Genomic DNA, 12,688 nt, shown 5'->3' on the forward strand with positions numbered 1-12,688 from the left:
AGTAGTCTGACACAATGTCAGCACATACGTAAGTTATTTTTATTTAAAAAAATTGTTTTTATTTACTTAGAGTGAGCGAGAGCACGTGAGCATGAGTGGAGGAGGGGCAGAGAGAGAGAGAATCCCAAGCAGTCTCCATGCTGTCAGCTCAGAGCCTGACATGGGTCTCAACCCTACAACTGTGGGATGATGACCTGAGCCAAAACCAAGAGCCTGATGCTTAACTGACTGAGCCACCCAGGCACCCCTAATTTTTGTTATTTTTAAAAGGCCAGTGGGATACCTCATTTAGATATCATACTGTTATAAATCATTAGACATTATAACTGCAGTATATACAGAAGGAGGGGTGAACTACAGGTAAAAAGACCTGGCTTCCAGTTACAGCTGTTATTCAGTAATAGTGAGCCAGATCAACTCAATCCTTTTGAACCCCAGGTTAACCCATCTATAAACATTGGGGTAATGGTTACCTTTCTGCATAGGACTTTTATGAGAATGATAGATCATGCATGTGCAAATACACTGTTGATTATAAAACAATTTTAATATTTAATATCTTTTTTAATATCCTAGAGGACAATAATACACGAGTTTTGTTTGAACGCGTTTTAACATCTGGAAGCCTTCCTCCAGAGAAGTCTGGGTAAGCTGTTGGGAAAACTTGGTTGGGTTCTAATGGCAGCTTTAATACTTGAATTTGTGATCTGTGGATGAACATTTCTTGAGTATAATTTCAGGAGATGTTTCCCTTTTCCCTTGAAGCTTACTTTACAAATGCCTACCTGTAATATTTTCATACCTGTTTAAGATTTTTAAGTTTATTTTTGATCGAGTGCGAGAGTGGGAGGGGAAGAGAGAGAATCCCAAGCATACTCCACACTATCAGTACAGAGCCCGACTCGGGACTTGATCTCACAAAACATGAGATCATGACCCGAGCTGAAATCAAGAGTCAGACACTTAACTGAGCTACCCAGACACCCTCTTTTTTAAGATTTTTAAAAAGTGTTTGCCTACTGATTACATATTTAAGAGATGTGTTAGCAATTTATTATTTTAATATATCTTCCTACTTGACTATGCCTCTAGAAATTAACATGAACAAATAAAGTTCTGAAAGTTTTATGTTACTCGAGAGCAGTGACTCTTACATATTAAAAGTTACACCAGACATATTACATCCCTGGTTTATGCTTTTGACTCCATCATCAGTTTTACCAGAGGAACATGGTGTAGAGCTACAGTATAAATAAGGCTTTGGAGTCTTGGGTTCAAATTCCAGCTCAGCCCTTTGATTACACCTTGGGCAGATTTCATGACCTTTCCAAACCTTATGTCATTGAGTAACAATAATGTCTACCACTGTGGACTTTTCATGATAGTCCTATTCCTGGTATGTAGTAGGCATTCAGTATGTTACTTTAGCACAAAGGTGCTTAGTGACAGTTAAGTAGAGTCTCAGAATTAATTTTGGCTGTTATAACAGTGCTGAGGTAAAAATACGTCCCAAATAATCTGTTAAGAAAAAACAGCAATATCAGATTTTAGAATATATTTTTATTCATACATTGAGTGAAGAATGTATTCTACAGAATAATTCATGCCACTAAACAAAAAGCCACATTATTCAGGAGAAATTGGAAATCTGTGTATGTTCCTTTTTCAGCTCTCCCTGCTAAAGTTTACCTTCTTTAAGGCAAATGTGCTCTTACCACAGGGGATAGGAAAATGTGCTAAATAAGCAAAAACTCAAAAAAGGGCTTATATATATACTACTGTGCAGGGCGAAGTGTTATGATGTCTATAATTCACTTTCAAATACTTCATCAAAAGTAAGATTAAGTACTGCAAAATATTAACGATTAAATCTTAATGATGATATATAGGTATTTGTTATACTGCCCTATAGTTTAATAAGAGCTTTTTGTAATTAAAAGGGAAGGCGGGACCTTAAGGCTTTTTTTTTGTAAATGGGCTCCCTGTTCCAAACCCAGAATAATGAAGTACTGATTATACTTATTACAGAGAAATCTGGGCCCGATTTCTAGCTTTCGAAAGCAATATCGGTGATCTAGCTAGTATACTGAAAGTGGAAAAGAGACGGTTTACAGCATTCAAAGAAGAGTATGAAGGCAAAGAAACAGCTTTGCTGGTGGACAGATACAAGTTCATGGATTTATATCCTTGCTCTGCAAGTGAACTAAAAGCGCTTGGTTATAAGGTATGTACTTAGGATCAAGATGTGTGTCGTGTCCCTACTTTTCCCATGTTTTAGAATAGCTCATGGATACACATACCTCTAAAGCAAATTCTGAGATAGAAATTAGTTTCAGAATAGTTTTCCAGAAAACAGGAAAAAAGTTCAGGGATTTTTCTTGATTTTGAAGCACTGAGTATCAAAAGTACTGAACAAAAGAATGAGATTTAACAAATGCTTACGTCCTTCCCATGACATTGTCAACACCCTGTATCTTCTGTCCGGTGGGCAGATGGAGGTATTGTGGAAGGAAGAAAATTTCTAATAGTTCTTAAAACGATGAACGTGTTTTGATAGCTCTTAAACCAAATGTAGTTCCTGTGGGTATAATGAAGAACCCTCACTACTTGTTTATAAATCAGTACAGTTCCTTCAGAGATTTGTATCTCAAAACAGTACTTCAGGGGGGCTCTTCAGGAAATTAGCTTATCTAGGAATGGAACTCTTCATAGACATCTGAGTCATAAGAAATCTGGCCCTGAACCTGTTCAGGTCAGGGGGAAAGATATTAAGGTTTATACAGCTCCATCAATAATAGCCCTGGCTGAGAAAAATATTATTCTATCATTTCTTGATTTTTTTCCCCCCCTGTGTCATGAAAACAAAGACCAAAATGGAAACCCAAAGGGAAGCTATATCCACAGAATCTTAGGTTGGTCCCTTTATGCCAACCAGCATTAAGATGTTCCTATCATTCTCCATTTCCTCACCAGGTCTTGCTGGTCTGGTGTGTGAACCAGATTTAAATGTTTGAGAAAAATTACCCATACATGAACTTCAGACCTTTTTATTAATGGAAACCCCAGTTCTGTGCCAGTCCCAGATCCCTATTCTGTAACTAGGGGTTACTGCTCAGGAATGATTGAGTTCTACTTCTAGTTTAAGTACTTTTCAATGAAAAGCAAAAGACCTTTTAAGACCCCGCTATGTGAAGTTATTAGCAAAGATCATTTCAACTTTACCAAGATGAAAATGGAAATGAAGGAAAATAGACCTTACTCTTTCCAAGTAGAACTACTTCTTAAATATGAATTCTCCATCTCATATTTCTATTTCTACTCTTTCATTTTTGGGGAGAAAGATTAAATGTACTAGAGTGTATATATAATGGGAGAAGGGAAGAGAAAAAAAGCAATTCCCAGTGGGCCTACTCATTTAGATCTGCCACCAACTGCATTTGAACAAAGGCTGAGAAAGCAAAATGCTCTTCTACCTGTTGAGGGTGGCAAAAGGGGCTCTTCTGGTTGTGGTCAGGCAGGCTGATGCCAGTGCCTGTAGCAGAGGAACTCCTCGGGGACGGGGCCTCCACTGCTAGGTGGCCACACTGCTCCTTTTCATCCATCTTAGAGAATTGTTCTCAGCCCTGGTGGGGCATTGCTGATAAACTATAAAAGAGGATGGTGGATGGGTTTGAGGTCAGAGGCCTGTGCCCCCAATCCTCACTCTACTTTTTAGCTATAGGACCTTGAAAATATCAGACCCTCTTTGAGCTTCAGTCCCTTCTAGAAAATGGAGAGGCTACTATTGGGCTCATCAAAGAGGGAATAAATGGCTAAAACCATCTGGACAAATAGTGGCTGCTCCATATATATTTCTTCTCCCCTGTAACAATAGGTTGGGGATAATCTTTTATTTTGCTAACAAAACCTTATAACTAAGTGACTGTTTTAGCTTTCAGAAAGCAGGACTTCACTTAACCCAGCTTCACTTAAATTCATACTGTTCAATTCTAGTAGAAGGGAAGAGTCAGAAAAATACCTAAAATTGTAAATTACCCCACTCTCTACCTGGCCCAGTCTTAAGTATCTACCCAGAAAATCTTGTATCTAGCCCACAAATGTCCTACCTGGTAACGTGGAGTCTAATGATTTCTTACCCAGGGTTAGGGGAAGGTTATGAAACACCTGTGTAGCATTCCTTATTGAGTATTTAATCGTCTTTACCATCAGATTCTTACTTATCCCTCTTGGTTCTCTTTCTGTGGTTTTAACCCAGTGATTCACAGTGTATCCTCAAGACTGTAGAACTGCACAATTATACTCTAAGTCCCTTTTTCAGGTTTAGGATTCTTCTGTTCTGCATTTTCAGGATGTCTCCCGGGCTAAGCTAGCAGCTATAATTCCAGACCCAGTTGTAGCTCCTTCTATAGTGCCTGTTCTGAAAGATGAAGTGGATAGAAAACCAGAATACCCTAAACCAGACACTCAGCAGATGATTCCATTTCAGCCACGACATTTAGCACGTAAGCCATGACTTTAGATCCAGTACTGAGACCTCTGTTTGTTGATTTAAATCCAGAGGTGGGGGTGGGGGAGTGATGTGACCTTTCCATTGTAGGTTAATTATTAGACTCAGGGTGACCATGACAAGTGACTTGGCTGCAATCTTTGAAGAAGAGTTAAGAATGTCTTTAAAAACAACAACAACAAAAAAACCCTCAATGATCCAGATTCTAGTAACCCATTTTGGCAGTGACATTAGACAGTCTTCAGAAATGCTGCTACATACAAGTTACCTGTACAACTGGAAACTTACTGCGTGATGCTATTTGGTATCATTTATACTTACTGATGGGTAGTAGCCCCTCTAGATCCTGTGTGAACAAGGCCCTTATGATTATGTTGTTGAGTAATGGACTTTAAACAGGATTGCTGAACACCTGATTTATGAGGCTTAGAAATGGTCTTTGACAAAAACTGACTCAAGCTCAGCCCCCGGGTTGTCTTACTCAAAGTCACTTGTTAACTTTTCTGCCTCCCAGTGGCCATGGGGTTGAGACTGCTCTGTCTCATCCACTTTAGTTTGGTCAAACACGTAAAGCACTAAAAACAATTTAAGATGTCCAGAACAAAACAACATAGACCTAGAACTTTATGTATAAATTACTTCTTACAGATTTATTTCAGCTGTTTATAGAAATTCTTACATCCTATTTGATTCCCACCCTTTCTTCTCTCACAGCACCAGGCTTACACCCGGTCCCCGGTGGCGTATTCCCAGTACCACCTGCAGCTGTCGTTTTAATGAAACTTCTCCCTCCTCCCATCTGCTTCCAGGTTTGTTTATTGTCTTCCTGACAGATGCTTGCTCTATGGGTTATAAAAACTGTGTGCTTCTTTTCTTGTCTCACGGGAAATGTAAAGTAGCACAATTCTAACTTGTCCGATTATTGGGGATTAAAATTTGTGTCACAACAGGGTCCTTTTGTACAAGTGGATGAACTGATGGAGATTTTCCGAAGATGCAAGATACCAAATAGTAAGTGACGACAGCTCCACCCTAGAGCCGAACTCACGTGATCTCCCAGGCAGGAGATGGTTATTCTTTGCCACTGAGGTTTCCCAATCCAGCTAGCCATCTTGCAGGAGTACAATGAACCCTCAGAGCGATCCAAACCCTCTTTGATACAGAGAGGCTTGTTCATATCCTAATGTCACTGAGTAAAAAGTGGGTCTTTTCTATTCATGTGAACATGCACTGCGAGTTGGCTTTTGAAAGTAATTTCAAGAGCAGCTTTGGTCTTCAATTATGTAGTATCACTACTGCTCTCCCTTGCTCTGCTAATAGTAGGCTATGAAATCAACTGTAAAGTGTCCAATAGCAGGGCAGTCTTTCACAGGAGCGGACTCTGAAAGCTCCTCCAACAGTCCTTTCCGTTTTGTTTGCGTAGCTGTGGAGGAAGCTGTGAGGATCATCACCGGCGGCGCCCCAGAGCTGGCTGTAGAGGGCAATGGCCCAGTGGAAAGCAACGCAGTACTCGCCAAGGCCGTCAAAAGGCCCAACGAGGATTCAGACGAAGATGAAGAAAAGGGAGCTGTCGTCCCTCCTGTTCATGACATTTACAGAGCGCGGCAGCAGAAGCGAATTCGGTGAAGCCGGCTCCAGTCCTGCCTCTGAAAGGAAACTTATCCAGGATTCCCTTTTTGCCTCTTAAGTCATATGTTTAAAAGAGACAATGCTTTGTTACAAGGTCCTTGGAAACAAAGTTGTATTGTCATTGGTGCCTCTATCATATGGTTCTTGAGAAAAAACAAACCAACCTGTGTGAAATTTAGAATACAGAACAGACCTATGCTGTAAGCAGAATTAGGTTTTCAAAAATGTGAGAACAGCACAAAATGGCAGAACCACATTTTGTTCCCTCTTCAAGGGTGTCTTGTATGTGCCGCTTGAAGACTTGTGAGTTTTCAACAGTTTTATTTTAAAAACTGGATGGCTTATGATTGTAAAGCATTTTATCACATTTTCTGAAAACAGTTGTTCTCGGTTTGCTTATGTAGAGTCCTGCCTTATTGTTTGTTTTTATTTATGGCAGAATGTATGGAATCTGTTTTGTAGTTTAAAATTTTAAAACAATCCTTTAAAAAATAAAAGGATCTCAAAAATGTCATGCCTCCTGCTGCTTCCTCCATTCAGAACGTATTTAAGGGGCACCTGGGTGGCTCAGTCAATTAAGTATCCGACTCTTGGTTTCAGTTCAGGTCACGATCTCACAGTTCGTGACTTCAAGCCACACATCAGGCTCTGAGCTGACAGCATGGATTCCTTCTCTCCCTCTCTCTCTGCCCCTCCCCTGCTCACTCTTTCTCACAAACATTTTTTTTAAGAAGAATGTATTTAAAATAGAGACTTACGGGGCACCTGGGTGGCTCAGTCAGTTAAGCGTCTGACTTCAGCTCAGGTCACGACTCACGGTTCGTGAGTTCAAGCCCCGCGTCGGGCTCTGTGCTGACAGCTCGGAGCCTGGAGCCTGCTTAGATTCTGTGTCTCCTTCTCTCTCTGCCCCTCCCCTGCTTGTGCCCTGTCTCTCATAAACAAGCAAACATAAATAAATAATAAAGCAGCAACTTATTCAACCAATACCATTTAAAAATAGATGACAATACAAAGAAAAGTCACCTTGTATTTACTATATGTATACATAACTACATGTCCTTTCCTGGTCTTAGTACTAACTGAAAACATGAGGGATCTAACGTTAGGAGGCAAATTAAACATTTCAGAAATCCTCAAATATGAACATACTTATCCCAATCTGAGGCAGATATTTTACCTTTCATCTCTCTTAAAAGCAATGCTTAGTGCTCAAGAACAAGTTCTTTATGACCTACACACAGCATTAAATTGTAAGTCCAAAGAATTAGGTTCCACTCCTTGTTAGCAACAGTACCTCCTCTGACTCATTTCTAGAAAAACCACTAGACAGGGGTGCCTGGGTGGCTCTTTCAGTTAAGCATCTGACTCTTGATATCAGCTCAGGTTGTGATACTGTAATCGTGAGATCAAGCCCTGTGTCGGGCTCTGCACTGAGCGTGGAGTTTGCTTAAGATTCTTTCTCCCTCTTCCCCCTTCCCCCGCTCACACACGCTCTCGAAATAAATATAGAAACTTAAGAAGACAAACAAAGAAAAACTGCTGACAGAAAACTAGTTGAGCCTAAGGGCTGTGATTCAGAATAAAAGCTAAAAGTCAGTAAGGAAAAAAAAAAAAAAAAAAAAGGAAAAGTATTACAGTTATAAAGAAATCCTTACATACTGGGCACCCAATTTAGAATTTAAATTCAAAACTGATTAAATAGCCAACATTTTAAAATCAGCCTTAAATATTTCTATAAAATTCTGACTTATAATAGAAAAACGGTTACCTGGAATCATTTTCTTACATAAATGTATACATAGCCAGGTAATATTTACACATTAATCACAAGCATGTGTCTTTTGTATTTTCCCATGAAAGCTAAAATATCTTCGAAGCCTGCTGGCTCTAATTCTGATTCTGTTGTCCTCAAGAGCCGTGTTTAAGCCGTTTTTTAAATATGGTTTTCAACAACGAATCTGAAAGGTACAAGTAATGCCAAATACACTGCAGGCTTTAAAATACAGAGGTACGGGGTCTTTCCTGAGGTGCTATCTTTGGGTAGTGTTGTAAAGACAAGAATGGCTCCAAATGCCAGTGATGACCTGCAACGATGTTTGCATGAACGGCAAAGCAAAGCTACACAAATGCATGAAAAATGACTGTTTTAGCACCATAACAAAGACAAACACACACACACACAACCTCCCTACCTTGATGAAAAGTGCCACTAGCAGCCATTATGTGTATTACATTTATTCCTACTGTATTTCTAAGATTTTTTTCTCCTGAGAGTTATCTGATCTTTAAAAATAAAAAAGATTATTTGTGAAAAGAAATCATTTTCTAATGTTCTGCTGTAAATACATATGGATTTTTAGTTTTTAACAGGATTCTGAGTATTGACATTTCCTTTTGTAGACACAGTTGAACAAGTAGCTGAACTTACTCTGGGAAATCTAATGTGCAGACACTCATGCCACAGCCAGTCCCACACGTGCAGAAACTGTCATACATCCATACTGCTAGACCCAGAAGAAATTTCCAAAAGAGATCCATATTTTTCCTTTTTATCAAGGCAATGACATTTTCTAGACAATTCTAGAACTGGGAAAATAACAATGACAATTCTAGAACTGGGTAAGATGTAAGGATTTCTAGGTCCTTCCTAAACAAAAATCAGTGAAACCCCAGCATTTAGCACTGAATTTCAAGAGGTTTTATCTGTTGCCACACCGAGTAAAGTAAAAGGCTGTAACTACCTAGTGACTGTAAAACTGAACAACCAAATCATACTATTAGGAAAGAATGAAAAAATACACTTTTGTCAGCATATCAATCTTGGTCAATATTAATTTATTTGGTAGTTTTAGAACCCTCTATTCCCCTATACTTAGCATGTAAAACCAAGAGTTCATTTACAGGATAGTAAAAACATAGCTACCATGTTCATAAATTTTTTATAATTCCCAAAGCAAACTACATTAATGTTGATGGTCCTCTTACCTGACACTCAGCAAGCGAAGCTCTGTGTAATGAAAATCCCAGAAGTCCTGACAATTCGTACCAAGGAACAAAACTCAGGTACCATGTTCCTGTTCTAAGTAAAATCTTATACATTCAACAAAAGGGCCATCTTACCAAGCTTTGGGAATAAAAATCAAGAAAAATTCATCCATTTTGTAAATTTTCCTCCCTGAGCCCTGACCAAAGTTCTGCTTTGAGCACAAGGAAGACCACACTTTAGAAAGCAGAGGCGGCATGAATGAAAAAGACAGAAATGGGGGAGCTTCTTTAATTCCAGGGTTGCGTTTAGGTCAGAAGTTGCTTGGGGTGTCTGAGAGGCTCAGTGGGTTGAGCAGAGGCCCAGCTCAGGTCATGATCTCACAGTTCACAGGATCGAGCCCCGAGTCAGGCTCTGCGCTGATAGCACAGAGCCTGCTTGGGACACTGCCTCTCCCACTCTCTGCCCTTCCCCCACTTGTACTCTCTCAAACATTAAAAAAAAAAAATTGCTCTTAAAGGTTCTCAGTGTTTATAGTTGAGATAAAATCAGACACATGTGATTTCAAACTCAAACCAGGCCTACAGATTAGTTCTGGTCCTTAGGTTCAGAAGTCAATGTAAACAGAAACACACACCACAGGCAGATGTAACTACATTCTGCCCGTTGAGGTTTCTGACACTTGACTCCCAGGGCTCTAGCTATTTCTGAAAGGATCAGTGAGCATTTGACAGAGTAAAAGGGCTTAATGGGTTTAGAGTATCTCCTCCTCCATCCCATTAAGTTGTTTTGAATATTATGAATAAAAAAGCTATCCATTAAAATAGTTATAGAATACAAAATCCAACATAATACACAATTGCAAACATCATGGTGGTTCTTTATTTAGATTATGTTTTCAATGAGATCGTGCCTTTAAGTAAGAGTTTCACAGCCCATCATCTACTGTCCTTCATTTGTTCATTCATGCATTCATTTAGTTCAAATAATACAGAGGAGAGGAAGGGGAGAAGTTACCGGGGTGGAGGCTGCAAGAGGAGAAAAAGGAAGACTGTAGCTTTACCACAGAAGAGAGGACGGAAGTATCAGTCTTGGGCCGGGAGGAGAACCTTCCCTCAGGCCTGTAGAATGTGCTGACTGCAGGGAGGCTGGGCTCCAAAAGTCGAATACAGGCAGAGGGTTATATGCTCTCCTTTGTTAACAAAGCAATTTATAGTCCTTTTCCGTGTCCAAAGCATTCTAATATCCATTATCACATTTAATCCTCACAGGAAGGGTTAGTCATTTTCCCATTCTACAGATGAAAATGCTGAGGCCCAAGGGACAATGACTGGCCCAGTATCACACAACCAGTAAGAAGGCAAGAGAGGAAGGACTCCAACCCAGATCTTCCCCTCAGTCAGGAGCTTTGTGCACAATCCTACTGCAGTATACTTAAGTTACTCAAGTAAGACAGATCACAGAAGGTCAGGATTGGAAAGCAGTTTAAAGATCAAGTCTAGTCCTTTCATTTTACATGTGCCAGAAATAGGTACTAAGTGGGGCAAATCAGGACCTAACAGAAAGGGAGTCACAACTCTGGTTTCCTGACAGCTCCCAGTCTTTCCACTCTGCCACCCTGCCTCAAAATTAAAAGAAATACAAATGTTCTGCACATACAAACTGGTGCATGCCAAAGGTCACTGGATGTCCAACAGCAAACGCCTACTCCCCCTGAAACTCAGCAGCAGGAAAGGTGGTGGCAGCCGCCCCTCTCTATGCCCAGAAATCTTAAGGTTTTGGAGAAATGAACACAAGCACCTCCACAAAAACAGAACTGTAAAAAAATCCATTTAGAACTGGCACACGTATGTGCACACACCTAGTACGTCAGACTTAATATTTTTTCTTCAGACAAAAAAGCTCTTATGCGCCTGCCTACTGTATTTAATCAGTGAGACATCCTTACCGAAGTATATTTATAGTTGGGTTATATGGTTACATGAACAATCACATTATACAGCTTGCTTTAAAAGTAATGAGACTTTCAAAAAACATCTAAACTGGGAATCCATCCACCCACCCACCCAGCCAAGGGCTGACAAAGTAGCAATTACTGTTCTAGACATTCATTCATTCATGAGACCATCAAATAAATCTAACAGCCTTGCTGTCTGTAATGGACCTAACTCTCAAGGCGCTCAGTCTATCCATGGTAAAGTACTACAGCCAAATAAACTTAGCACTTTCATAAAAGATGCTTGTGTCCACAAACCTGTTAGAAAATCAAGTCAAATCCAATCAGACTGCATTATATAGAACTGGTTCAATTCTGAAGGATAATTTCCCCTCCAAAGGGTACATATCTTGGAGGGAGAGCTGTAGGGGGGAATTACAAGGAGATGCTCAATAAAACATTTCCTGAGTGACTAAATGAACTAAATGGATTTTCCTGGCCCTTAGTGATAATCCTGTGAGATTCCAGGAAGAAAGTAGCTCACTTATCTTCAAAGAGCGACAACACAACTCAATATGAATATTGTGATTCAGAACTTTGCCTCCTTCATTCTTGGCTTTGCCATTTAGAGAACTCCACCAGTGGACACTAAGGTAGCAGGGGGCATGAGAGTCTGTGCAGGTCCCTGTAATATATGCATCAAGATTTCAAATGGTCCAAACTTAACTTTGTCAATTTAGGAACACATTAGGGGAAAGAAAAAAATCTTGTAAACAACCCCTATAAAAGAAGGCAAAAAGAATTTTTAAGATTTGGGAAGAATAACTATAGGAGTACTGATCCACCCCATATATTTCAGGGTAAAGCTCCTCTCCTTCATCCTTGGATCAGGAGGGACAAAACCCCAAACACTCTGAAGCTGAGGCAGGCAAAAGAGTGCTGAGGTAGGGGAGGGTGCCTGGTGGCTCAGTCCATAGAGCATGGGACTACTGATCTCAAGGTTGTGAGTTCAAGCCCAACCTCGAGGTTGTGAGTTCAAGCCTCATGTTGGGCGTGCAGCCAACTTTAAAAGAGTGCTTGGGCTTCTCAGCCTGGGTATATACCATACGACCAATAAGCAACCTTACCTCTGGAAACAATTCCAGGAAGGACCTCATTGAAGACACTATAAAAGACTGTGGTTTTGTTCTTTAAAAGTTCTACTTACTGAACTTTTATTCCCTTCCAACGAAACCACGGGAGATTTGTCCTTGAGTATTAACTTTAATAATATGACTTCTGACCACATAACACAGCATACATTTCTGACTGCAAGTAAAACACACCATTAGAACACAGTTTGTAGCACGTATCTGGAGAAGTCACATTCCCCCTGGCATAACCATTCCCTCTCCCGAAGCTTGTACATGTGACAGCTCTCACAGAGTGAAGGTTCCTCTGGTGGCTGCCCCACCTGCCTCCCGTCCCACCCTACCCCTCAGCAGCTTGAAGGGATTCCTGGCATCATTTTGCCTTTTGCTGTTCCAGCTCTTGGGAGTTCACTCCAGCTTCATGGCTCTGCTTCTAACATAACGTCCCTGTCTAAAACACACACACACACACACACACACACACACACACACACACACACACA

At 40.2% G+C, this 12,688-nt stretch overlaps 1 protein-coding gene across 1 annotated transcript in view; it reads left to right on the forward strand.

Annotated features, from left to right (window-relative positions):
• The window catches only part of CSTF3 (cleavage stimulation factor subunit 3), a 72,627-nt gene extending 65,980 nt beyond the window's left edge, over positions 1 to 6,647 (forward strand). The window contains exons 16-21 of the mRNA XM_049648564.1: positions 577 to 646; positions 2,029 to 2,224; positions 4,349 to 4,502; positions 5,222 to 5,316; positions 5,458 to 5,518; positions 5,931 to 6,647. Coding sequence (XP_049504521.1) covers positions 577 to 646; positions 2,029 to 2,224; positions 4,349 to 4,502; positions 5,222 to 5,316; positions 5,458 to 5,518; positions 5,931 to 6,133 — 779 coding nt within the window. The 3' untranslated portion in view covers positions 6,134 to 6,647. The remainder of the gene's footprint in view (positions 1 to 576; positions 647 to 2,028; positions 2,225 to 4,348; positions 4,503 to 5,221; positions 5,317 to 5,457; positions 5,519 to 5,930) is intronic.
• Positions 6,648 to 12,688: the final 6,041 nt, after the last annotated feature.

This window comes from Panthera uncia, chromosome D1 (genome assembly GCF_023721935.1).
Source record: "Panthera uncia isolate 11264 chromosome D1, Puncia_PCG_1.0, whole genome shotgun sequence".
Classification (NCBI taxonomy): domain Eukaryota; kingdom Metazoa; phylum Chordata; class Mammalia; order Carnivora; family Felidae; genus Panthera; species Panthera uncia.